The 26,928-nt window shown below is 40.6% G+C and overlaps 3 protein-coding genes across 17 annotated transcripts in view; 2 read left to right on the forward strand and 1 right to left on the reverse strand.

Annotated features, from left to right (window-relative positions):
* On the reverse strand, positions 1-13,295 carry LOC129124167 (tRNA selenocysteine 1-associated protein 1-like). Of its 7 annotated transcripts, XM_077180669.1 has the most exons (11): positions 12,594-12,731; positions 11,576-11,741; positions 10,122-10,202; positions 9,035-9,111; positions 8,806-8,939; positions 8,095-8,226; positions 7,075-7,194; positions 4,747-4,942; positions 4,145-4,190; positions 3,417-3,585; positions 1-315 (listed from the first exon to the last, which is right to left on the reverse strand). In XM_077180669.1, exons 4-10 carry the CDS (start codon positions 9,062-9,064, stop codon positions 3,449-3,451), a joined length of 795 nt encoding a protein of 264 aa, XP_077036784.1. In that variant the 5' UTR covers positions 9,065-9,111; positions 10,122-10,202; positions 11,576-11,741; positions 12,594-12,731; the 3' UTR covers positions 1-315; positions 3,417-3,448. The 7 variants fall into 7 exon arrangements, with proteins under 7 accessions (XP_077036784.1, XP_054495299.1, XP_054496889.1 ...); XM_054639324.2 differs by lacking the exons at positions 1-315; positions 12,594-12,731 and adding an exon at positions 13,161-13,295 and having other exon boundaries at positions 3,189-3,585; XM_054640914.2 differs by lacking the exons at positions 1-315; positions 12,594-12,731 and adding an exon at positions 12,744-12,882 and having other exon boundaries at positions 3,189-3,585.
* Positions 12,794-24,649, forward strand: PAK1IP1 (PAK1 interacting protein 1). Of its 6 annotated transcripts, none has more exons than XR_008534629.2 (11): positions 12,794-12,925; positions 14,241-14,403; positions 16,263-16,383; positions 16,474-16,548; positions 17,162-17,214; positions 17,641-17,786; positions 17,877-17,974; positions 18,650-18,749; positions 19,914-20,040; positions 22,833-23,010; positions 24,538-24,649. XR_008534629.2 is itself a non-coding variant. In XM_054634493.2 (10 exons), exons 1-10 carry the CDS (start codon positions 12,863-12,865, stop codon positions 22,898-22,900), a joined length of 1,014 nt encoding a protein of 337 aa, XP_054490468.1. In that variant the 5' UTR covers positions 12,794-12,862; the 3' UTR covers positions 22,901-24,542. The 6 variants fall into 6 exon arrangements, 4 of the variants coding, with proteins under 4 accessions (XP_054490468.1, XP_054488088.1, XP_054488882.1 ...); XR_008534504.2 differs by having other exon boundaries at positions 24,123-24,542; XM_054634493.2 differs by having other exon boundaries at positions 22,833-24,542.
* Positions 24,549-26,928, forward strand: part of LOC129128980 (transmembrane protein 14C-like) — a 5,821-nt gene continuing 3,441 nt past the window's right edge. Inside the window, exons 1-2 of one of the 4 annotated variants that reach the window (XM_054649425.2) lie at positions 24,549-24,682; positions 25,040-25,123. In XM_054649425.2, coding sequence (XP_054505400.1) covers positions 25,048-25,123 — 76 coding nt within the window. In that variant the 5' untranslated portion in view covers positions 24,549-24,682; positions 25,040-25,047. Of the gene's footprint in view, positions 24,683-24,786; positions 24,930-25,039; positions 25,124-26,928 lie in introns of those variants that run through there. The other 3 variants (XM_054647034.2, XM_054647837.2, XM_054648656.2) reach the window with 3 other exon arrangements.

Genomic DNA, 26,928 nt, shown 5'->3' on the forward strand with positions numbered 1-26,928 from the left:
TTTGCTCTGTAAATTCAAGTGCTGCTTTATTTACTTATTTTACCTACTTAGAACAATTTCCATATGGTGACATACCTTTAAAGAAACTCATGACTCAGAAATACTTGTGGATGTAGTCAAACAACATCTATTGACATGAGTCATTGAAGTTAAATAGATGTCATTAAAAATGAGACAAAACAAAAGGCAAATATATATATATATCTCCAGCAGAATGATAGTGATCATCACCATTTGATCAATCTTCCCTGTGAGTTATATCTGCAAGTTACTTTGAGGTAGCACTAGAAAGAAGCTGTTGGTCCAAGAGCATCCCTGCAAAAAGAAACATTCACGGCTTAAGTACCATTTAACCTTTTTGAACACTTTTCAGTCTTCACTGGTTTTTAGCCTGTTTTTTTCTCCCTGTTCACTGACTGCAGGATCATTAGCCTCTCAAACCATGGTACTAAAGCTTTTCTGTTCAGAGAAGTGGAAAACAAAAACATTACTCTTCTTCAAGAAATAAGTGGGGTTTAGGTAAAGGCACTATCTATCACAGCTAGGTACAATGAAGAGTTTATAAAACCAGTACTAAGATTCTTCAAAAAAAACCCCCTTCATCAGACTTAAAAAACCCCACAACATTTCATCTGGGTAAAAAAGACAGAACACAACCAAAGTGAAAGAGCGTGGTGTTGAAAACATTGCTCCCAATACTTTTGTTTTATGTTTCTACTGCAATCAGCTCTTTGTAGAACTGAGAACGGGCATCTGTATGATGGACATGTTCAGGTTTTTGTGTAAGCTTGCTAATTCAGGCAGTAGTTGGACCAGTGCTGGAAGTTTCCTCAATTAAAAGTCTCAGCAATGAATGCCAGCAGATATGATGCACTCATTTTTTCCCAAATTTGTGCTTACACCAACACAGAATCTTTTTCAGTGTGCTTTTACAGTAAAGAATTGTGCTGCACACAGTATCTTGATCCCACATATGCACTCTCCTAACTGGTAAGCAGTATAGACTAGAAAGGCTCAAGAGACAGAAAACAAAGAGAGCTATTTAAAAGAGTATCACACAGGCTGCAACCAGCAGACTCCCCCTTCACCTCACTTTTCTTCTGTGCTGACTAAAGAAAATATATTCCCAAACATCTCTCAGGTTTGCACAACTAATGGCCCAAAGAACCTCTTCCACTACATTGCATAAACAGTATTTTCACTATACAGCCTAGAACAGGTGGTGCATGTCCAAAAAGACTCTCTAATGCAGAATGTGGAGACCTTGCTGAGATGTAAAATCTGCATAAATATAGTGACTACAGACTCTGAGGTTTATGTGCTATGCTGATACAGTGCTGATCAAAGTGAAATCACACAACTACATGGGCTCCTTATTACATAATTCACACATGGATCAACCTCCCAAAAGCTAAAAAAATCAGTGGATATTCTATAGTATTTCTAGCAAGCGAACGTGCACCCTTAGGATCTGATAACACAATGAAAGGTTCCCACAAATTACTTGCTGCAAGTGAAGTATGGTGTTAGGTAATGCTATGCAAAGCAGGATATGCACTTCAAAGCAGGAAGCTTCCAGGTCTCTGCCTGGGTTGTAATCTTCCAGCTTGTGATGACTGTGCTTGCTAGATACAAAATCCTTTGCCTAGCAACTGGCTTGTACTACCAGGCTCAGGCACCACAACTGTGTGCTACAACTGAAGTGACATCAAATCCAGCATGGTTTTTAAAGTTTAACACCCCCACATCCAAATTCAAGGGGCCTGCATCTACTATTTTGAGTTTCCTCCTTCTGCAATCCTGTGAAACAATTCTATACGGACACAATTCCCTTCACCATCCAGATTCTCTTTGCTTCATTTATTCCACATTCCCAATAATAATCTCCCTCCTGTGACTCTCCAAAGACTGCCCAGCTCACACCAGGGAAACATTCATGTACAAAATCCCAGTTTTCAGCCACTTTGCAACTAGTTCTCTCCAAAGCAGGAAAACATTCTAAGACTGTGATAGTAATCTCCCTGCCTAAATTAACAGCTTTTGTTTTCTCTCTTTCTACATACGCAATGCACAAAATTCAGGAAGAATGAAGTTCCTATATCACACCAGAAGACCTTTCTAGTTTAGTGCATCTGGATTTCATGGGTGGGACTTAAAAAATCCCACCTGAAAGTAAACTGTGAAAAGAGGGAGATTCTGGTGAGCAGGTAGAAGGGACCTGCTGTGCCAAGTCATCACTCTGCAATGCAGTACTAGTTTCACATTTAAAAACAGCATATAGGTTATGACCACCACGTCAATGTAATTAAGTCATTAAAGAAAAAAAACCCTGCCATTCTAGCAATTATTAGATTGGGGTTTAGACTGCCCCCAATTAATTGGGGTTTAGACTGCCCCCAAAACACACATCAGTACCAAAATGCCTTCAGTAGCTTTAGTAGCTTTCGCATGTATTAGCTATATGATAATTTATACCTTTTCCTCTTCAAAAAGTATTCTTTTGTTTCCAGCCTGAATTTATTTCATTGTGTACATTAAGTAGTAACATGAGCTTAAGACCCTATGGCTGGAAAATACTTTATACCCTTTCAGATAATAGTAGTTTAGAGGAAGCCACTCAGAAGTTGCTGTCTTGAAGCAGAACTTTCTTCATTGCCATCTCCCCTAACCTCTTTTGACTTCAATACTGAGAACTGTCATCCTAAAATGTTATATAGACCTCATCACTATGAAACATCTGAGCATGAAGACTGAACAAATAACAGATGTTTAGGATAGGGTGCAACTTAGTTGAAGACTGGGGTAGTCTAATTCCTGATGGGTTTTTCTTCCCTCTTTAAACCACAGGGTTTTCTCCAAGGATTTTTACATGTAAGAACAGGTATTATATTACACCAGTTTCTTTGCTGTAAAAGATCAGATGAGAAGACTAACAAGAAGGGCAGAAATAAAATTATCAGTAGGTATCATCCTTAGTCTTTGGAATGTTTGCAGCAACAGCAGCTCTGAGTTTACCCTTCTCTATGTTAAAACTGGACAGCACGTTAAGATTAAAAGCTTGTAAGATTGCCTAGGCATCTTGGGAGTATCTTGCTAGTGCTGAAATACCCCTACTGCCTCCAGCTAAGCTCCACAAGCCAGAAGGAGAAAGTGTTTCGCATATATAAGTAAAATCCCTTGCTGGCCAGTTTGCAGAAACAAAATTTTATTTACACAGGCAAGTCTATCTTTAGACCCCATTGAACTCTTTACATTTCTAGAATATTTACATGATTTCAAGATGCTCCAAGTGATGAACAAAACAAAACAAAGATTACAGAAACTGCCAAAAGCATAGCAAAAAAAAAACCCCAACCTATCATTGTGCTTTAAAACTTATGATCTAGAGTAATGTAGAAGAAATGTAATTTTAGCACCTTGGTCATAACGGTCATGCTATATAAGACACTTAAATAGCAGAGGGGATGTCAGAAGTGACCGTATCCAGAGGTTGCCAGTGACAATTCATGAGGGCATCATAGAGTTCTTCACTTGTCTCCATAAATTGTCTGTTCATTTCATCAACATCCAAGTACAGCTGTGGATCTAAAAATAAAAGTCTGGTAAGTACAAGTGTCAGAACTTGGGAGGCTTGCACACAAAAATCTGAAGTAAATGCCTAATAAAGTGTACTTTGGGTAAATTTAACGATGTAACAAACTTAATAATACACCTAGTGAGATGTTTTTTCACCTAGAATTTTAACAAAGCTAACAAATCCAGCTTCTTTTCGAATTAGTGTAGTCAAATGCTAGGACTGTACTGGTATTTCCACATCAAGCAGAGATTTTGGGATAATTAAAATTTTTGGACACCATTACAAGGTATCTCTACTAAAGAGCTTAACATAAAATAATCTTAACAGAATCAATACAAAGATCTAGTACCTTCTCCAACAGACCATTCTGGACAGAGAATGAAGGCAAAGTTACAAGAAACCTACTGCAAAGCATTGTTGACAATGTCCCATTCTACTTGACCTAGTGTACACTATTAGCTTTAAAAATCCTACCTCATCTCAGTTATTACCCATTCTTTACCCAAGAGTCACTGGCCTGTATTGTTAAAGGGCAGAAGTGTGGCTCAATTCAAGCAGTATCATTACCTTCAGTTATTAGGTCATCATTGATTTCAGTCATAGCTGAAGCTTCCTAAAAAAAAGAGAAAGTATTCATAATCAGTTTCAGAAAGCATCACAAATCCAAAATAAGTTTATGCTCCCAAACATTCCCTTCCTCCCACAGCTATAAAATAAGCAGGAGCAGGTAGTGTTTGTTGAGAGAGGGTTTCTTGTGGGGTGTTTGTTGCTTTTTAATGCTTTGGTTGGGTTTTTTGAGAAAACCATAGTAGAGTTCCACTTGAAATGCACTTTGGAAGTTGTAAGATGATCATATCTAGGTCAGCCAGTTGATCATTACAACTATTCTTTGCTTTAAGCAAAGTACATCACAAACACAGGATGAGAGAAACACTGCAAAGACTTGCAGTTAGAACTGTTATTTGACATACAAAAACAAATATTACTGCATAAATATCTAATTCTACAAATGCACTCAAGCACTTAAATCCAAAAGGTCATGTTGACCATAACCTTCACACTTATCTGACAGCATGATTTCAGTTTTAGGACTTTTTTGATCTGATTTACACAATCCATATGACTTGTTAATTGTGGGGGTTTTTTAATTAACTATGTAGTATCTTTACCTCAAAAACAGCTGGAGCCATAACAGCATCTCCTAAAGAACAGTCTCCAACAGCTTGCATGCTATCATAGGGAGTATAGGAGCTGTAGTTGTAGTCAGCATAAGGATCGTAATTCCACTGTGAATAGTAGTTCTGATAATCTTGATAATAATCATTATAGTTGTATGACTGGTACCGCTGGAATTCTGCTTTCAGTCTGAAACATGAGAAGGTGTACATACAGTTAAGAGTTGGAGAACAACTGTAAACCCAATGCTGAAGTTAACAATTTCACATACTTCCAAATTTATGAGGAAACTCTCCTGAGAAAGTTTCAGGAAGTCTTACGTCACAGCACAATACCCCTCATGTTTATGAGGAGAGCAAATGCTCGCCTTCAGCAATGCCAAAAATAATTATTTCTCTGGATTAACTTGAGTTACATTTATCTGTATTCAGTTTGGATACTTTTGGTATTGTTTAAGCAAATTACTGATAAAAAAAAAGATTCATTAAGATCAGAGACCTTCACCAAGCACTGCTTTTTAAATGACACTTTAAATGATTAATTAGTCCTTCCATCTTTTGTTTTGTTAACATGAAATCTTGTTATTTCCAGAAACAAGAGGTAAAGTCAGATTATCTATTTCAGAGAAGCATCTGACACTGCCTGTCAATTTACCATGTCTACCTTCACCTTCTCAAGTTTTGGTCCATGAACAGTTGCCAAAGCTTAGCTGTCAGGTGAAGTCAGCACTGCCATTATCCAGAGTGAAGCCAAAGCAGCAGGAAAATTACAAAACTTATTAGTTATGAAGACCAAAGGGCGAGGTGATTAGTTTTCACTGCTTTCCCTCTCCTGAGCAGATTTTTTCCCAGGGGCAACTTCAAGTTGACTAATAACAAGTATCAACAAACAAGAATAGTCTGTTCTAAACCAGAGATACACCACATGAAAAACATTGTGACAAATCAGCTACCCATTCCAAGAAATCCCCTATGCTTAGACATTTCCTTGCTGATTACATACAAGGAGACCTCCTATGCTTGCAGTGTCCAATGTCTGTTTATCTCCACTTTGCTACAGAAAATTCAGATTGGAGCTTTTTGCCAAGACCACAAACTGAAGGAGCTCAGAAACAATATCCAATGTAAGTAACTTAATGACAAACTACTCTGATGGCTGGATTTTTGGATGCTGTGAGAGCATAGTACTCAGCCATTCAGAAATAGGTGTAGATTAGAGGTGTGTATGTCAATACTCACACTGCATTTCTACTTCATTACCATCAAGTTACACATACATTCTAATAAATAGGTATTTTATTGTCTTACTACTGTAGCAAATAAATGATGTTTCATAATGTCTCCTGCTTCCGTCTTCTACTTCCAACTTCTCTCCTACATCCATCTCTATAGGAAAGAAACATCTAAAAATACTGCTGACATTCTTCTGGATAGCAGAAGTGAAGAAAACTCTTTTTGGGACTTCATTTTCAGAGCAAGTTAGTGAAAGCAAATCTGGACAGTGCTCTCCTCGGTAAGGGCATTTCTGTTCCAAAGCAATGATGCAACATTGGCAAAATTATCCAGGGAAGAGAAGCAGGAGCTGTTATTTTTAGCCTTCTAACAGAACACACAAGCTAACCTCATGAATATATACTGAAATTGTTTCATAGACACTTCTATTTTTGTCTGTATTCTGGATCACAGTTTATCAAATTTGGTATCAAGTCTCTAACTGGATTGCCTTAAATAACTGACTGAGAGAACTGAGCTGGCAGGAGAAGAAAACCTCTGAAACCAAATCAACTTTCAATTTCCTACTGCCCTAATCACTTGAGGAGCAAAGAGCAGTCTTCTAAACAAACTGCTCAAGCAACATCTCCTTTGGCTTCTTCCCCTCTATATTCTGTGTTTTCCCACTGAAAAGTTCCTTCCTCTGCCAGCCTACTTTAAAACTAACAATGTGCTAACTTGTCTAAGCCAAGGGGAAAGGCCCAGAAGAGCCTCCTAGCATAAAAATAAACACTTGTTGTCCCTTCTACCTTCTTCAAGCCCAAACGTGACACACTTACAAATACATTCAGCTTCACTACCATAAGCATTAAGGCTGGTCACAAGAGCAGCTAAGCCCAAGTTATACAATCTGGCTAGACTTAAGAGTTGGATTTCCCCAGCAATCCTCAAAGAGGTTGATGGATCCAGGCAGTCAAAACATAATGCTTCTTGATTTTGATTTTGCATCCTGTACAGCCATTATAGCAAGGGCCACAGTCTTTACAAAGGCAGAGCTAAAAGAATCCAATTATTCAGAATTACTTTATCAATGCACAACTCATTTGTTACCTTTTAGAAATTCCTATGCTCAGCCGGATTCGTTTTCCCCCCAGACCTGGTGCATTCTGGCAGTCTTGCAGTGCCCTCATCTGATCACCTTGCTCACCAAATCTGACAAAGGCATACCCTCTACAATTTTCAAAAGGGAGAAAACAAATTCTAGTATTCATCACAGTTACAAAGCCAATTAATTCAATTTCTGTCTTCATGAAAATAGTAGCTACTGTAGCTTCTATTACCTAAGCAACCTCTCTGGCATGTGCGCATGCACAGAAGATGCTTTCACAAAATTAAAAACTTGGGCCAGAAGCAAAAAGCTTTGTTGATAGCATTAAGATGCAACTTGCTGAAAGCCAGCAAAACAATGTATGTTAACTGCTATCTGTGTAAGTAACCAGATTATATATTTCTGCACTTACAGCAGTTCAGTATATTCAATATATCAGTATTAACCCGTTCCTATGCTCTACAGCTCTAACCTTCTTTCTAAATTTGCTCTCTCAGATTTCTTTTTAAGTTTCTTGAATTAGTCCATTACAGCCAGTGTTTTCTGAACAGCAAATTCACTTATCCCTGCTTCACTCTCTGCCTTGCCAGTCTAACTTCTACTAAGATTTATTTACTAATACTAGTATTTCCATCTCCCAACCCCCTAAGATTTGCTAGGCCTTACACTTTTCTTCCACATGTAAAAAGGGAATTATTTTGTCCTGAGTACTGCATTGACTAGGTGGACACACTGCTGTAAGTAAGCACAGATGCCCATGCAGAGCTCTCCTTTCTCCCACCGTCTAACCGCTTTCATGCGGATATACATTTGGCTAAATTGAATCTTAACCCATTAGTTAGCTATAACTAACCACAAAGTTTCAGAACCCCAAGGATCTAGGTTGTTAAAAAATAATGCCAGAGAATAATCTCTCTTCCTGCCTCTGAAGAAAATACAAAACCAGTTCAAATGTAAGTTCTTATAGATTACTTATAGCAACAAACATACTGACAGCATTAACACATTTTCACAGGCATTACCTGGAATATCCCAGCAGGTCTGTTGCTATTTTGCAGTCAATACATGAAGGGTACCTCTTTAGGAAATAGTCATAGAGCTGAAAATCATCTACTTCTGGAGTCAGCTCCCCAACAAATATTGAATAGTCCGGTCTTTAAAAAGGTAAGAGAACCACCATTAAGTTTGAAAATAACAGTTCACGTCAGTATAAAGTCCCTAACATACAAGCAAGTAGTTATCACTGAACAAATAAGGAGACAAAATATGAAGAGAGTATTAACTGCAAAACTCTGCTAAGCACTGTACAGAACTGCAATGCCATCCACTCCAGCAAGTTCTTAATTTCTCTGAGTCCATTCTACCACTTCTGCAAGCATTTCAATAAAGACTAAAGATTCTTTGATAAATTTGAGAAGTGGGTTTTAGAAACTTATTTGTTGCCTGAAGGGCAGGACACCCAAAAACACCAAGAAAAAAAATATTAAGTTACAGCCAGAATTCAAGACCTAAGACTATTTTGACACTGCATCTCAAGTGATTATGAGAGAGACAAACCAGGAAAAAAAAAAATCTTCATTATTCAAATGGCAATACAATTCCATAAACAATACTCAGTATATAGGCACCAGGTGTGCCATTTCAGGATTTTAAAATTAATTGATGACATTCACTAGTCATTAGCAATTTAAACAGATAAAGGGTCAGAACTGCTCCTTTCTAAAGGTCTTTACCTGGTTGTGTTAGTACTACTAGGGACAAACTCTATTCTTCCTGGTTTTATTTTGTTCTTTTTCTTCCGTTTCTTCTGGGGTGTTCTCCACCAGCTGTAGGCCTGGAGACATTCTCTTTTTTTTGCCATCAAGTCCTGTAGGGAGAAAAAAATGACCTTTATAGTATTTAGCCTCATTTACATTCCTCCCTCCCACTCCCCATCACCACAGGTGATTTCCCCATATTCACCTTGCCCTTGAAAGAAGCCTGGGGTCCCATTTCTCCCTCCGCCTCCCATGAGGGAAAGCAGCCTCTGGGGAAAACGCCTGGCAAAAATAACAGAGCCAAAGGATTGTATGAACAGCCATATTCCCCTGACTTGTCAAGCTGGCTAAAGGATTGACAGCTTCCTCTGGGAATTAGGGACAAACCAGATAGCCTTTTGATGCTGGCCAATCCTAAATGTTAATTAGCTTCAGGACTGGACCGTGTTCCGCTTGAGCTCCAGGATGCAAAAAACCCTGCCGCAGCACAATCCGCACGATGAAGAGGCAGGGAAATTGTCACTCTTGCCTAGAAGGAATCTCCACTGTCCCTATCTCCCCTCACCTAGGAATTCTTCAGTGAGATGCCTCTCCTCACTACCCAGCAGTGAGTTACTCTCCCAGGCCAGGAACAACAACAAGAGGCCGATTCATGGAATTTAAGGAGAAAGCAGACCAGGATCAGGCACTAGATCGGCTGAGGGAAAACTCAAACCCAGATGCAAGGCAAGGAGGAAAGAGGCATAAAAAGTGCCCCTCAGGGAATTTAAAAAAAAAAAAAAGGAAAAATTAAGAAAAAAAGAAAAAAAAAAAAACACTAAAACCCCAAAAAACACAGCTCAAAAAGGAAGTGAGTGGGGCAACTACACAAAAGAGATGGGGAAACAGCCTTGTTAACACCGGTTGCCTCCCTCAATGAAGATTCTGAAGAACAAGGACTTCGAAAAATAAGAATGATGTTCCATAGCATTTACTTACGCAGGCTTTAATGTTCTTCCTCTATAACATCTCCACATGTATCTTATACAGAGAGTGTTATGTGCAAGCTCCTTCAGAAGAACTTGCACTCAAACAATGTAAACTGCAAAGCTTAATGTAATGCCCCCCAACCTGCTTGAGTTGACACAATGAAGTGTCCTGAGGACAGTTGCCAGAAGAAATCTTAGGACTAAGAGAACATCCAACTCAGAGCAAGCTAGCTATGTCAGCTTTACATTTATTAGGAATTCTGAGTATGGTTCTGGAATCCATTTAGGCACTGCATGCCTGTATTTCTGACTAAATGATCTTACCTGGCTTGCCATGGTTCAAACTGTCTTCTGTCTTTCTCGAACAGTAAAACTGCACAGGTTCAATTTATTACACTCCTTCAGCTGAAAAAAATGTAGGGGAGAAGAAGATGAAGGACTTTATCCTCAATTACTTTCAAATATGTTCACCCCACCATATGTTTTAATGTTGTTAATTCAGAACTTAAAAAATTAAGTTCCAACTTGTCACTGCTTAAACATTGGAGATAAAAAGGATATATGGCTAACAGGATTATGATTAGATGTAATCTTCACTGTCCTAAACTGCAACAGACCACGAAGTTTTCCCACTGTCCAAAGCACTAGAAAATTCTAGAGATTGTTTAAGTCCCCTATACCTTACCCTTAATTCTGAAATACCTACATATAATAACCCAATAATCCAGAAGATTCTAAAATAGTTAAAAGCAAGGCAAAAGATGGGGGTTTCAGTATGTTTTGTATAACCTCGTCAGTTTCTTCCCCTTTTAGCCAAATTTAAATTTACTTGTACCACAAAATATGCAGCTGAAAACAGGCAGTGGTACACTTCCTATGTACGAAGGGATATGAGAAATAAAAGCAGGATGAAGGCACAGCACAAGCAAACATCTTTCTCTGCACCTTTTCTCCTCCCTCTCGCCTTCACATACACATTCCACTCATTACAATCAAAACCAAAACCAGCAAATAACATCTTACTGCTATCACTAAACCAGTGGACACACTTTCCTGAAGAGCTATGTATCTTCATTGATCCCAATATCCTTTCTTTAGGCTTTTTCCCCTAGTCATCCAACAAATATAAATCAGTGCAAAAACTAATTTCCTTTGCAAAATACTCTGCATCTACTTTCACACACAGGCATTCTTCGCCCCTACCGATTTTTTACATCTGGTGTATCCTGTGCAGATACTTGATGCCCAAAGTTCTAGTTCCCATTTCCACGCAGGAATTTATTTATGTAATGTTTTAGATCCTGGCTGATTAAATCCACAGCCACATAATGCAATAAGCACAGAGCATCTACAATGCCTTCAAGGCTTGCCTGCAGAGTTCAGAGCACTACTTGGATTAGACTAATTTGTCACAGCATAGCCATAAATCATAATTAGAGCATCCATGCATGGTGCTATTCAGAATAACTATGGACTTCATATCACAGCCGTTGTGAAGCCAAGAAAAGAGTCAAGCACAAACAGGTCTAAAATACTAGTAAGGTTAGTGTATGCTACACTGAGCACATGCTAACTGAAAGTAATTGTGTTCACTATAAAGAATTATCAGCAGCAAACTCTTCCTCTTAAGGCTTGTCATTACTAATACAAATATCCACGTAACAACGTTCTTGTAACGTTAGCTTTCAATAGAAAGAACCATGAACTCCTCCATGCTCTCAACACTGAAATACTGATTTTTGAATTCACAACTGTGCAGAAACTTTTCTTAAACTTACCACTTTTCACTCCTGCAGACCTGATGGAAGATGGCACGCACGACAGAGTGCTCCTGTTGCAAGAGGCTATCAGGAGGCAAGTGATACAAGGGCTTCTCGGTAGGTTATCACCAACTTTTATGAAAAACGGTTTTGTACACCTCCCTGTCCAATGTTTGCCTTTTCACTAGAAAACAAGATCATTTTAAAAGCAGTTGAAACAGCATGTACTGATATAATACATTTTTTTACATTTACTTTAACTGTATCTACAGTCACAGGTAGCTTTCATTTAAGCAGCTTCAACCTCCAGAATTCAAACGCATCTTTAATTGGATTACACACACACACCATAGCAGCTTTTTATTTTATTCCACTTTCTTTCATTAGTGTGCTCATACGGCAAAAAGGTGGGCGAAGCTGTTCACGGCCCTAATCGTCCGTGCAAACACCGCTCAGGCAGGCAGCGGGCAATCCCCCCGCCCCCTTCCTTTGGCACTAATTTCCCTCATACGAGGTGCTGGGGCAGGGCACGGGGATGAGGGCGCCTCCCTGAGCTCTCGGGGCCGGCGCGGTGACCCCGGCCGAGCCCAGGCCCGAGCCGTGACGCATTTCTCTAACCGAGCCCTCGGCACGACGGGAAGAGCCCGACCACAAGTGCGCCCCGCCCGGCCGCGGCCCTCCATAAGTGGCCACACTGGCGCCAGGGCCGCGCTTCCTGCTTATCGTACTACGCGATAAGAAAATAAGTAATGAAAAAATATAAAACGACCCGACGAAATAACAAAAGCCAGCGGGGCCCGGGGCTGGGGAGGGGCTCGTTCTCTGGTGCCTCGGCCCAAGCGCAGCCGGGGCCTCCTCGCCCAGCGCGCCCTGAGGGAGGGGGGGGCCCCGCGGCCCCGGGGAAGGGAACGGGCCGAACATCCCAGCCCAACCCACCCCGCCTCGTTCCCAATAGATCGGTCCGCGCCCCTTTTCCCCGCTAGCCCCCGATCCCGAGCACCGCTCCCCCTCCCCCCCTCGCCATCCCGGCACTAACGCCTCTCGTCCTCCCCGCCGCCATCACCGCCAGCGCCGCTTCCGCCCCGCGAGGCCCCCCCTGCGCAGGTTGTCCCGCGCGCAGCCTGAACCCTCACCGCTACCTCCCGCGCTTCCCGCTCCGCGGCGGCTCCCAAGGGATTCTCCTCACCCGCAGGGAGCGAGCGCTGCCGGACGCCAGGCGCGGGGCTAGCGCAGAGCGGCACAGGCAGCGCGGCGGACGGGCGGAAGAGCCAGCGGGAGCCCCGGGGCGGCGCCGTGCGGTGGCGGATGGAGCTGGTGGCGGGGTGCTACGAGCAGGTGCTGCTGGGGTTCGCCACGCGGCCCGGCCAGGTAACGGGAGCCGGGGGAACGGGGTGGGGGGGGGGGGAGGGAGGGAAGAAGCACAGAACGGTCTGGGTGGGGAGGGACCTTGGACCATCTCGTTCCAACCCCTTGCCGCGGGTAGGGACATCCGCTACGAGACCAGCGTGTTCGGAGCCCTATCCAGCCAGGTCTCGAACGCCTCCCGGGAGGTGTGTGGGGAAATGCCCCGCCCGCCCCTCTGGAAGCGCGCCCCGGCACTCACCGTCTCGCCCGTCCGCAGCCGCGGTTCCGGGAGCCGCCGGGGCTCTTAAAGCGCGTTGCGGGGGCGGGGCGGCCTCTCCGCGGCCTCTGCCGCCAGACTCGGCCCCCTCGCTGGCCCGAAGGGCTCCCGGCAGCTACGGCGGAGCCACGTGCGTGCGGGGTCCGCGGTGCGAGGCCGCTCCTCCCGGCGCGGTGCGGAGGATGGATGGGACGTGGGCTGGGGGCAGGTGGAAGGCGTGTCTCCAGCCTGCCGTGATGGAAAACGAGAGAGTCCGCCTTTCCTGCTCTTGGGATTTATCTCTGTGCAGAGATAGCTTCGTCTAAGCACAGCACTGATTACGAGGGGTGGTTTGCACGCTTAAATCCTTTGGACTAATCTTCTAACAGCACATTAACTCAGGAAGATCCCATTACGCTTACAGCTAAGTATAATTCCTCTGCCTGTACTCATGAGGTGCTCGAGTGCTGTGTTCAGTTCTGGACCCCTCAAATCAGAAAAGACATTGAGATGCTGGAGCAAGTCCAGAGAAAGGCAGTGGAGCTGCTGAAGGGTCTGGAGCACAAGTCCAATGAGGAGGGACTGAGGGAGCTGGGATGTTTAGTCTGGAGAAAAGGAGGCTCAAGGGGACCTCACCATTCTCTACAACTGTATGAAAGGAGGCTGTAGCCAGGTGAGGGTTGGCCTCTCCTCTGAGGCAGCCAGTGACAGGGCAAGAGGACATGGCCTCACACTGTGCCAGCTGACATTCAGGTTTGGCATTCAGCCTTCATCAAGCAAGAATTTCTTCATAGCAAGGGTGATTAGACATTGGAATGCCCTGCCCAGGGAGGTTGTGGAGTCACCATCCATGGAGGTTAAGGAACTCAGTGCCGTGGTCTGGTTGACAAGGTGATGTTCAGTCATGGGTTGGACATCATGATCCCAGAGGTCTTTTCCAACCTATTTGATTCTGTGATTCTGATTTTTGCACATATACTTTTTCAGCTTTTGCTTTTAAAAAATAAAATTATGGGACAACGAAGTGGAAGCTTTCTGTGGTAAGCTTGAGAAAGACATGTTTGTTTTGCATTTCGTTTACAGTCTTGGACAGTCGTCCCTGATTTTACACATCATGCCCACACTGCCTCATTGTCAGCAGTAGCAGTGAATAACAGATATGTGGTCACTGGAAGCAGAGATGAGACAATCCAAATCTATGACATGAAAAAGAAGATTGAACATGGGGCGCTGCTACAGCACAATGGTAAGGGATCATTTCTTTGTAAAAAACCTTTATGATAAAAAATTGTAGCTGAAAAACTGGCCCTTGCTAGAAGAAAACTTGTTTTTTTTCTAATAAGACTCTAGTAGTGGTGGTGTTGCAGCCATGATGGTGTGATCATATAAACAAGGTAAGCTTTTGAGCATAGAAGGTAAAAACAATTATTCTGGTATTAGCTCACAAATGCTGCTGCTGCTTTAAATTATTTGTAGTTTTAAGAAGTGATTAAGAAGTTATGAGCCACAAATGGCTTATGTGCTATTTTTCTTCTATCAGGATGGTTTATCTAGATCATGCCTACTCTCAGCTACTGTCTTTCCCAGTGTTCTTGCCCTGTCACAAGTGTACATGAACCCCACAAAAGAGAGTTTGTGTGGGAAAGCAGGCTGCTGCTGTCAGAGGAGTTAACCTGGTACATTTCCCCCTGTGTGTGCTGCCTGAATTACAGCTTCAAAGTACATGATAGAGTCACAGAACAGTTTGGATTGGAGAGGATCTTTTAAATGTCGTCTAGTCCAACCCTACTGCTGTGAGCAGGGGCATCTTCAACCAGATCAGGTTACGCAGAGCTCCATCCAATTTGGCCTTGAGCGTTTCCAAGGACAGAGTATCAACCACATGTCTGGACAGCTGTTCCAGTAAAAACTGCTGTCCTTGTAAAAACACTTCCTCCTTACATCTAATCTAAATTGACCCTCTTCAGTCTAAAACCATTGCCTTGTCCTATCACAACAGGTCCTGCTAAAAGGTTTATCCCTATCTTTCTTCTAAGCCTCCTTCGAGTACTGGAAGGCCACAATAAGGTCTCCCTGCAGCCTCTTCCCATCTGAAATATTCCAGTTCTTTCAGGTTTTCCTCACAAGCAAGGTGTTCCATCTCTCTGGTCATCTTCATGGCCCTTCTCTGGACTTGCTTCAACAGGTCCACATCATTCTTATGCTGGGGACATGTTGGAGCTGGATGCAATGTTCCAGGTGGGGTCTCTGAAGAGCAGAGCAGAGGGGCAGAATCCCCTTCCTCAATCTGCTGCCCACGCTGCCTTAGATGTAGCCCAGGACACATTTGGCTTTCTGGGCTGGAAGCACACATTTCTAGGTCATGTCCAGCCTCTCATCTCTCAGCAAGTCTAAGTCCTTTTCAGCAGAGCTGCCCTCAATCTGTCCATCCCCCAGCCTGTGCTGCTACCAGCTTGCACTGTGCTTTGTGGAACTTGGAGGTTCAAGCCCACTGCTTGAACTTGTTCATGTCCCTCTGGATGGCATCCCATCCCTCACCAGTCACAGAGTTTGGTGTCATCTGTAAACTAGCTGAGGGTGCACCCTCTGTCTATATCATTGGTACAGTCATCTGTTAATGGCTGTGCAAATAAATCTGTTTGAGTCATTTGTAGCTCCGTATTGATTAATCAAAAAGATCCAGGAGCTAGACTGAGCATGGTAACTGCATTTAACTCATGTATGATACATCTGGTGATTATGGGGAAGCAGCAAGTGCAGTAAGTTCAGCTGTGTGTCAGGAGCAGGGCTTTGACTGGGAGCATTCCTATCACCAATAGAAGCTCTCTCTGCCCTGGTGTTTGAGTACTGCTGTGACAGAACAGACCAGATGGAGTGCAGACATGTGTGGGTAAAGGGTGCCTGATAGAGCATATCAGACTATTGAATATAGCAAGAAAGTTCGAGGGTTTTTTTAAAAAAATACTTAGGAAATCATTTAGATTTTCCCAAGGTTAGGGTAGTGGCTGGCATGCCTTGATGGAAGAAGCTTTTCTGTTAAGTTCTACATTCTCTGTTAATTTGTGCAATAACTGGTGTGTACAACATTGTTAATTGTATTTCTAGGCACGATAACTTCTTTGGAGTTCTATGGAACAGCACATCTACTGAGTGGGGCTGAAGATGGACTCATTTGTATCTGGAACACAAAGAGATGGGAATGTCTGAAATCCATTAAGGCACATAAGTAAATTTCTTAAATCTTCATGTTCACATACATTTTCATGACTATTTTCCTTGTAAATAATACATGTGACTAATGTTTTGTTTTCATCAGGGGACATGTAACATCTCTTTCTATTCATCCTTCTGGGAAATTAGCTTTGTCAGTTGGAACAGATAAAACATTAAGGTGAGTCAAAACTGATGAAAGAATGCTGAGAATCATAATTCAGTAACTCTTAATAAGGTGCTATAAGCAACAGTTCCATGTTGGGACTAGGCAACACTGATAAAACATATTTGTTATCAAATGGTTCAAAGATCCATCTGTTTGTCTTTTGAAGTTCTAAGTGCCAGCTGTTCATACCTTCTTCTTGTGAGCTCTGACTCTTCACAAGTCATTTGTAGATGTATAAATATGTTTGCATTTTGGAACACAATTTGCTTAAACTTTTGAAAAGTGACAGGTTTTGTGTAGTGTGATTTTTCACTTGGAGTGTTTCCATGTTGCTGTAGATACCTGTTTTAGAGATATAAAATGCTATTTTAATAGCACAAATATCTATTGGTCTCCTTTTGGGCTCAGTATTGCAAATGGTGGTTTAGAAAATAAATAACACAAGATCAACATTATAGCATGCAAGCAATATATTAACTCATCATTTTCTTTTGCATTAAGAAGGCAGAAAAATGCTTAGAGAGGCTTAAAAGCTTCCTTTGAGTGCCTCATGACAGCAGATTGGATTTCAGTTTTGCTGTGCTGTTTTTAACTAGAATGCACATTGCCTGTTGTTGTGTTTCAGAACTTGGAATCTTGTTGAAGGACGATCAGCCTTCATCAAAAACCTGAAGCAAAGTGAGTTTATCAATCTAAATCCACTACTTAAGTGCAAGTTGATAGTTTTATTTTTCGTGTAAAGAAAAGTTGACTGAATTAATCAAGTCAGTTAACTGCAAACTTATACAATGTCTTCTTTACACGTGAAGGCAAGCATATGTAAGCTCATGTACTTAATAGTAATTTAGCAAAAGGAAAACATAGTACCACTAAAGTAAATCCTTTCTTTCCTTGAAATTTGAGGTCAGAGCATTAAAATAAATGTGTTTCAGTTTGTTTTTCTTAACATGATTCTGATAATCAGAAATAAACATTTAAGAGCATAGCTCTTTATTCTATCTTATTTGATTTTTCACTGAATATATTCTTAGGTCTAGGTAGAAAACAGTGTCTAGCAGCTTCTAAAGATTCTTACTTTTAGATTCTCTGTATCAATGTGTACAGATGCACACATAATTAAATGGTCCCCTGATGGAGAGAAGTATGTGACTGTGATAGCAAACAAAGTGGATATCTACAGACTTGACACAGCTTCAATCACTGGCACCATTACAACAGAGAAGAGGATTTCTTCACTTAGATTTATTACAGTAAGTACAAAAATGAGAGGTGTTGGGAAATGAACTGGTTTGAAACACATTAAATTAATCACACTTGCATTTCTTTTTCCCCATTCCAAGGATTCTGTCCTTGCCATAGCTGGAGATGATGAAATGATTAGGTTCTACAGCTGTGACTCTCAAAAATGCTTGTGTGAATTTAAAGCTCATGAAAACAGGTATTCTATATTTGTTTATTATTTAAATATTTGTGGCTGAGTCCTCTCTAAAGTTCTATGGCTTGTAATGTTCGGCATATTTTGCTTTTGTTTTAGTATAGAAAGTGAATTTATTTATGTGCTAAATTCCAAACAGTCTTGTTTGCTTTTTGTATGAGCACAAGTACTGTGTCCATGCATGTTACAAAAACAATAGGGTACAGAATTAAGAATATTGCTATTGTAAATTTGTGAGTGTGTGTACTTGTGTTTAACCAGTCTTTACTGAATCTGACTCTTTAGAATGCTTCAAAAAAACAAACTAGTTTTACTCAGTTCAAACAATAGGAGTGTAATTACATATTCTCTGTTTTTGAATACCAATTATTTGTCCAAATGTTGCTTTGAATTCACCAAAACAAAAAAGCATTAGCAGTAATGTCACTGATGTGTCTAATAGTGTATGCTGTACAGTACTAAAGAGTTCTGAATTGAATCCTAATTGCCTAGCAAAGGCAAATGTTCCTAATATAAATGACAGCACTCAAAGCAGATCCAAGTTCCTGCCTGTCACTTGGAGGATTTTTGTTCAAACTGATTTTTTAGACTGTTGCCTATTCATCTTTAATTTGTCTCAGCTTACTAGTCTGAAGTGAACCGCAATGCTGTAAGATAAAAATGTATTCTTTTTCACAGAATAAAAGATATTTACAGTTTTGAAAGAGAAGGACAGCATGTCATTGTTACTGCATCCAGTGATGGTTACATTAAAATGTGGAATCTGGATCTTGATAAGGTTGGTATATTACACTGCTTGTTACATTTAAGAAAATCAACAGAGAACCAAATTGCAGACAGTTCTGTTGTAAGAGTTCATTTTAAGAGGAAATTTTATGTGAAATGTGGATGTCTTGATCTTCTTCCATGTTATGCTCAGTAGAGATGTATGTCTATGCACATTTATTTATGCACTCGTGTTTTTTTCATCTTTGTATCTTTTCTTTTTTAACAAACTATAAAACCTGATTATATTATGATATTTCATCTCCACTTTTTGTACAGTCATGCTTTCCATCAGACCTAGCCGGGCTTATGACTATCTAATCAGTTATGTATGTTATGACTATGTAATTAGTTAAGGACTGCTGTGAATTTCTGTAATGTCGATGACTGTTGCTACTCTTCTGAAAACACAAAGTCTATGGTTTGGGCAGGGGAAGGTGGTTGTTCATGTCGGGGGAGGAACTTATCCTTTGGAAAAATTCAAATACATAAATGTTCTAAGTACTTGTATTTCCTGTATTTTCAAACAGTTCTGAGTAACACAGTTCAACAAGGAATCATGTCTTATCTTTAACGTTTATTGTGTTTATTGTTTGCTCTTAAAATCAGAAATAGATTTTTACAATTTATTGCTTAGTTACGAAGGATCTACTATATTTTATGATAAGTATCTTGGATAGTTCAAATAATTATTTCTCAACATATATACACTTCAAATCTGAATTTGACTGTTTTTAATTTCACCCACTCTGATTATTTTTATACTTGTAAGTGCAGGAGTGATCTCCCTTTTTCCTCTTCACCTTACGTTTCTGTTCCCCTTGTACAGAACTGACGGAGTGATCTTTGTCTTTCTGTGTAACATTGTATTTATTTTGACCAAATTCCTTTCCCTGCAGGCAAAGTTTTGCATAACTGTGTGGGCTGCTCTGTCCAGCTCTGAGGGGTAGAATATCCTAATACAGTAGTTTCCAGTGGGTTGATGCTGTTAACACTCCCCATGTGTCTGTGACACTTTATCCCCTGATATCTGTAATAGAATATTTGTATTCCAAAAGCTGAGTGATATAATTGCCTAACAATGAAAGTGGGCAGTAAGGTGCTTTCTCACTTCAAATACTTCATTAAATTTAACCAGAAATAAAATAAGGTTTAAATAATCTTCTTTTATGTTCAGATTAGAGATGGGCCATCTTTACTGTGTGAAGTCAATACCAAAGCTAGGCTGACATGTCTTGCAGTTTGGCTTGACCAAGCTTCAGAAATGAAAGAAAACTCTGATAAAACTGCATCATCATCTCAAGGTAACAGAACTTTGTATTTTGAATTGTTAAGGTGACTGTGAAATGGAATACACCAAGTGGGAGGCTTCTCCTATATCCACTGGAAAATGTTCTGGTATTTTGAAGTGGGGATATGATGCTGGCAAGTGATACAGATACACTTACCGATCTGATAGTGTCTCAAGCCCATATGTTTGTTGGAGAGCATAAGCCTCTTTTCACTTTTATTAAAGTTCTCTTTCTGTTTCCTGGAATAACATACTGAAGAAACCACTGCAAAGCTTTTGAGACAGATAAGAAAACAAACAGCTGATAGAACTGCATGTCTTGTTTTCCTATAAGCAAAATTAGGTGTGAGGCCACTCTAGTGGGGCAAACTTAAGAAGTCTAGCTCAGATTTGTTTGGGTTTTCTGCTGTTGTTTTCCTGCATTGTAATCTATTTGCATACTTGATCTTCATGTATGTTAATTTCACAGGCAAAACTAGCATAAATGGCACTTTCTACTGTAAAATAAAAATATATTTATAACCCTTTTTTAAAAAATGAGATACAAATAAGTCTCTCTGCCATTTAGACTACAAAGACTGGGCATAAAGGTCAGTGTGAATAATTCCTTGCTTTTTTTCAGAAACAGAAGATGAAAAATCATCAATAGCCAGGATAAACAAAGATTTTTGGACTACTAAAAGGGTTAAAATAGCAAAAAGAAAGAGAAAAATTATTCAAGAGAAACAAAAGGTGGAAGCTCCAGTGCAAAAGAAGAAAAAGAAACAGAATAGCTCGGCATGAAGGCAGCTACTTTCTCTCCTGTACAAAAAGGAGTGCTGGTGTTGCCCTATTTTTTTATAAGAATCTAGACCCTAACAGGACATATACCTCTGATCCAATGTATTGTTTAAAAGTAATTATTGTTCTTACCCTAATAAACTGACTGATCATTCTGGGAACTTTCCCTAAGTGAAGAAAGCCAAAATAAATTCATAATGTGTAATGTTTATATTTTTTCTATTAACAATACCGTACACTTTTTAACTGGCTCTGAAAAAGCCAGCTAAAATAATAAAAATAGCTGCATCTTTCTCAGTTACATTTTTGTTTCACTTAAATGCATTTTAAAAACATGTATACTTTTTAGGGTTGAAAATGTTACTGTTCATTTGACTCAAGGTATGGTCTGACTTTGTCCTACATTTCTTTTCCTACTGTAAAAAAGAACATGTTAAAATTACTTAAAGTACAATGATCACATCCCATTCTTGCAGTCATGGAAAACTGTAATTTCTAATTTTTGACATGGACTTTATAAGCACATTTGGCTTTTTTACTGTGTTCATACTTTAATATATTTAATTTTTTAAAAAAATCTTTGCACCCATGGTTCACATCACTGAAACATCTTGCTCAGAATATGATACATAATTTTAGGCAGAAGAGTTTTTATATCAATAAGGTTTAACCTTTTCTTCCCCCTTCCCAATGTTTTTTCTCAGTCCTTGACCTGAGCCATGTTTTTTATAAAAAAAGAATTATACAACACCTGAAATTTTTGGCATGCTGCTAAAATGTCACCTCTTCTGTTTGCACTTAAACAAGAAGTAAATTCCTGACCTTCTCAGTCAATAGGAACAGGAATTCATCCTAAGCCTTATTACAAATATACAGTGGGAAAACGAAAGATGAGCAAGGTCAAAGAGGTAAACTAAATGTTTCCTTTATTTTAAGGTGTAAGGCATGTTAATGTTGTTTTCTGCACTACTGGAGTAGTCATTACTATTTCTGTTTTCAAAGAGTAATGGGAATTATGCTTTTTTCTGATTCACTTCATCCATTCCTCCTTAGTTGTGTAGCAAGAGAAAAACTAGAGAAAATCAGAAAAAAGATTGAGCCAAATCTGGAGACAGGAATGCAGGCTGGTTTAGAGATATAAAACAGAATGTAACTCCAGTTCAGCTCTGTGCTCTGACACTGAAACAAAATGAGCATCATCAGTGCTGTTACAGAATTGTTCATGTGGCAGTAGCAGTATTCTCTTGGAAGTGGGTGTCCATATTTACCTTCTGTAACTGTTTTCCTTACTTAGATAAATGAACAAAGCCTCTTATTTGGATATCCAAGATAGTTGATTTATGCAAGTTCAGTTTATTTCAACATTAAAGAGATTAAGTTTGAGCTTACACAGCTTTTAATTTTAATGATATCCTAAATGTTTGTGTTCACAAACACATGCAAATAATATAGGACTTCAAATGGTTTGTTAACTTGACAGAAAGGTGCCAGATTTTTAATTCCTAAGGCTTCTATAGTAAAAATAAGAATTAAAAAGCGTAAGATTAAATAAGGCAATTGTGTACAGCAATTTCACTTGTAAAGTCTTATGTCTATTTGATAGTGCTTATCTTATGTCCTTGACAAAATGTCTGCCACTGCTAAACTGTTTTTATTGTTTGAATTTTTAAATACATGAGCTCATGGACACAGTGATCACAGTTGCAGAAGCACTAGGAAAAAAATCCAGTCTGCATGTAATTTTAAGATTAAAAAGCAAAAATTCCACTGAATTTGGATTCTAAAGTTTGAACTTAGAAGTAATTACACATTTGTAAAAATCTAAATCCCCTGTGTAGCAACAAAGAATTATGCATCTCACGAGACTCAGAACAATTTGTGAACTGGAGACAAAGAACAGTCCTTAGGGGAAAACCCGTATTTTTTATACCTTGAGTGAATACTCTGCTGCTAATGAGTACTTTGCCATTTGTTGTTGTTGTATCTTTGTGTACATCTTCCTTTTCAGCACATTTTCCATTCTAGTTTTCAGGGAACTGCTTAGAATGGTAGAGGGGAGGCAGCAGTGCAGAGAGAGGAAACGTCAGCAGTGACAAAGCTGTCCTTGTCAGAAGGGGTGGGTGTGCATGACACTGGGAGAGCAGATGGAGCCATAGCTGCAAGGAGCAACAGCTCAGGAAGCAGCATCTCACCTGAGCCCCAGGTGAGTTCAACAGCTCCAGCAGCTGTGGATTTCTACCAGTTTCCTTCTTCCCCTTTTGGGAAATCCCTGTGCTGGATCACAAAGCAGAGCCCAGTGAAGCCTGAACATCATAGCTATTACATAGCTTGAATTAAAAAGGAAATACCATCTGTATGGTATTTCCATAATGCCATTATAGCTTAGATATGTGTTGGTTATGGCACTTGGCACAGAGGGAGGAGATTCCTACTTAAACCACTGAGGCCAACAAAGGAATTAAAGTCTCCCCACTTTCTGACCATTATGCTTATTCATAAAGATGGCAAAATCTGAAATGCAGTACAGAAAGCTGCATTTTGCAGAGAGTACAGGCCTCTCATGTTTTATGCCTTCTATTATGAAGAGAAATCCCCTTCAGTTTAGGGATCTGGCTACAGGAGTACTTTTTCTTTCTATACGGTGAAACATCCATGGAACAATTCAAGTAATATCATCAATTTATACGAAGAAAATCCATTTCAGCACTCAGAAAAGAGAAAGAGTTTAGCTTTGTAGGCAGTAGTCATCTCTACATTTTTCCAGGCCAAAAAAAAAGCCAAACATTTTCTTTACAAGATGTTTTCCATCTCCTACTGTTGAATAACTTCTACAGCAGACTGCTTTTTCTGGTGTACTAGTTTGTCATCTGGAGGTCCTAGAAATCCTCTACGTGCTCTGTACAAGAGCTATACTGAAATTACTGATCAAAGCTGGAAGCAGCCTGTAGGCTGCCCAGAATTGTAGCTCATGCTACACCAAAACCCAAGCCCAAATTCTCAGCTGTACCACGTAACCCCACTTCTGGATGAGGACCGGGACGGATTAGGTGCACTCAGCTGCAGTTCCGCAGGAGCTTTTCCCCTCACTGAACAGGAGCACAAAACCTGGTCTGTACTGATTCAGTTGTATGCACCAGGGCTTGCTCGGGAATCCCCAATGTGAAAAATGCATGTATTTTATGATTGGCTTTTTGCAAGTATTAAAATGAATATTATATGTGTTGTGTTAGAAAGTAATGCTGTATTTTCTTAAGTACTGTGTTAAATATAGTTTTAGGTTATAAAAAATGTTAAAATAGAAACTATGCTATGTAGGATACTTTTTTTAAAGAAAGGACTCGCAGCGAGATAGCAGCCAGAGGACACCTAAATCTTTCAGAGAAAGAGAATTTATTGCCCTCTTCCCACAAGAAACTAACTTCTTCCCGACTCGAAGGCGCTGTTAGGATTCAGAGGAAGAAGTTGACACTGACCAGACAGAGTCCTGTATTTGAATGGAATTTATGCATCATGTATGAAGTGTATGAATATGCAACAGGGTAAGGATTAATCCTCTGTTAGGTGTCCTTTTTCGGGCTCGTACTGCCCAAAAAAGGTACCCGGACGTCCGTAACTCTTTGGTTCTATTGTCTCATATTGTCCTAATTCAAATTATCCAAATTATTATTACTCTAATTGTATTACTATTTTTATAACCATTTTATTACTATTAAACTTTTAAAATTTTAAGAACAAGTGATTGGCGTTTTTCACACCCGACACTCGCCTCCCGCCGTGCCGGGGATTCCCAGGAGCTCCGCACGTAGGTGCAAAGACCCCAGCGCCGCCTTCTCCGCAACCCCTGGCTGCGGGCCTCACCCTGCCCTGCCTCTGGGGTGAGTTTCTACTTGGGTTTCGCGCTTGGAGCTTTCCTTTCCTTCCCCACAACAGCCGGAAAAGGGAAGCTTTGGGCGGTGCGTGGCTGCCTGGCCTCCCCTTCCGCCGCCTGCTCCGCCCCGGTTGCTGCGGAGCGGGGCGGCCGCGCAGGTGGGGCGCGGCGGTGTCCCTGTGCCCCCGGGGCTGCCTTCCCTGCAGAGCCGCCTGCATTCCTTGGGCTCGCCTCAGGTCCGAGGCTTTAGGCAGGTCTTGCTCGTGGAAAAGCTTGCCATAGCAAAATGCTTTGCTTTTTTTAATTTTTCCTCCCCTGAAAAAGGTTAAGAGGTGCTGAGCTTCACCCCAGTTTTCTCTTCCAGGGTTCGGCATGGCAGTGGACTGGCTCGGCTTTGGCTACGCCGCCCTGGTGGCATCAGGGGGGATCATTGGCTATGCAAAAGCAGGTAGGGTGCCGAAAGGTGCTTCTGTCTCTCTCCCTCTTCCTCCCCCCCCAACCCCTTCTCCCCCTCCCCAATAACTTGGTGTGAGCTGGGCAGCTTTTTACGAAAACCTCCTAATCTCGAAGTTGACCCATATGTAAATTTTATCGGTTTGTGCCATGTGCTGATAACTTGCTGCTGGTGGGGTGTGCTGGATTTTGAGTTGAGCTGGTGCTTTGGGCTGATAAGGCCATAATCTGCCTTCTGGAGGATGCTGATATCTGCTCTGTGGTCTTTGGGTGAACTGTCATAAGTTTACTTCAGAAAGGCTTTTTCTTTGCTGTTTAAAATACAAGCATTCTGTAAGTGTTCTATATCTTCAAGTGACATAAATCACCACTTTTCCTCCTTACGAGATTTATTCCTCTTTTAATCTTTGATGATAACAGTATACTGCAAGCTGCAGAGAGCTTTCAGAACTATCTTTTCTCCAAGTAGAGCTGAGCAGTGCAAATCAGTCCTTAAACTTGTTTCTCTTCTGGGCTCTGCATCATAAGCTTACCCTCTGACCTACTGCTTTCATTTCCTGTCCTTTTTCTGAGTTTGCCCTCCTCCAGACAGAACTGTGGATTCATTTCTGCTGCAACACTGTCTATTACAGCTTTGAAAATCCCTAAGCCGTCTTAGTTTTTATGATAGGAAGGGGCATTGCTGAATTCAGCAAGACTCTAACCAATGCGTTTGACTAGACAGATGCTAGTGCCTATTCCAGTCTGTTTTCCATTGGCCTAGATTTATCCTTTGGGTTGTGAGTGGAGTTTAGGATAGAAGGAACAATACTGAGAACTTAAATAACTCATTGGATCTGTATTTCTCCAAGGCCATTATGAAATGATGGGTGTCTTTTTTGTCCTTTGGAGCCCTATTGGGAGGACATGGTTATGTTCAGGCAAGGGAATCCAGGTCACAGGATTATTGAAGGGGAACAGAAACTCTTATGGAAACTGCTGGAGAGAGAAAAAAAAACCAACCATACAAAGGAGCTTATTATATAAGCTTATTATATATAATAAGCTTATATGCTTATTATAACTTGGGGAAACCAAAAGAAAATGGAACTTTCATGCATAGAACTAAGTTGATTTGATCTGTTGTTTTACAACCAGATCTACCCACACAGACGGGGCAGTAGTAGGTGCCTTTGGAGCAGTATGAGAACATGGCAATCAAAGGGTGAGTGAGTGAGTGAGTGAGTGAGTGAGTGAGTGAGTGAGTGAGTGAGTGATTTATTTTTCTGTCTTCATTTAGCAAGTTCTCTGGATCCCTGTGTATTGAGATGTAGGAACTTCTTGAGCCAGAGGTGATGTGGTTGTCCTAGAAGTGTATGTGTCATATCTACTTAAACAATGCCTTGAGGTAAAATTCAAGGAAATTATGGATGTTTCTTAGCTCCCAGGCTTGTGGAAAGCATTGTAGCTACCACAGATTTATTTTAAACTCATATTCTGTGCAAAGCAGCCACCTAGTAGAGTGTGCACCTTTTCCTTGCACATGGGAAGTATATCAGGTGCTTTCAATCATCTTTGTATCTTGCTTTTTATACCACAAGCAGGATTCAAAGCAATATTACAGCAACCTTGTTGAGGATTGAAAAATTATTACTTTCTGGAAGCAATATGCAGTCCTCCTTTAACATTGAGAGAAGATCTTTATCAACTTAGTTTTTCAATCTCAAGTCTTTGAAAGGTGACCTCAGAAATTGAATGTATAAAGAACCACCTTCAGGAGCATTAAGTCCTTAATCCTCTGTTGGCCTTATGGAGGCCATT

This window comes from Agelaius phoeniceus, chromosome 1 (genome assembly GCF_051311805.1).
Source record: "Agelaius phoeniceus isolate bAgePho1 chromosome 1, bAgePho1.hap1, whole genome shotgun sequence".
Lineage (NCBI taxonomy): Eukaryota > Metazoa > Chordata > Aves > Passeriformes > Icteridae > Agelaius > Agelaius phoeniceus.

What these genes read in the sequence shown, in the direction of transcription:
- PAK1IP1 (XM_054632113.2), top strand. Translation starts at nt 12,863, where the DNA reads ATGGAGCTGGTGGCGGGGTGCTACGAGCAGGTGCTGCTGGGGTTCGCC. An exon ending in CTTCACTTAGATTTATTACA is followed by an intron (nt 17,787 to 17,876) that starts GTAAGTACAAAA and finishes CCCCATTCCAAG; the next exon opens with GATTCTGTCCTTGCCATAGC. An exon ending in GGAATCTGGATCTTGATAAG is followed by an intron (nt 18,750 to 19,913) that starts GTTGGTATATTA and finishes TTTTATGTTCAG; the next exon opens with ATTAGAGATGGGCCATCTTT.
- LOC129124167 (XM_077180669.1), bottom strand. Translation starts at nt 9,064, where the DNA reads ATGGGACCCCAGGCTTCTTTCAAGGGCAAG. An exon ending in GACCTGCTGGGATATTCCAG is followed by an intron (nt 7,195 to 8,094) that starts GTAATGCCTGTG and finishes TGAAAATTGTAG; the next exon opens with AGGGTATGCCTTTGTCAGAT. An exon ending in TGGCTCCAGCTGTTTTTGAG is followed by an intron (nt 4,191 to 4,746) that starts GTAAAGATACTA and finishes TCTTTTTTTTAG; the next exon opens with GAAGCTTCAGCTATGACTGA.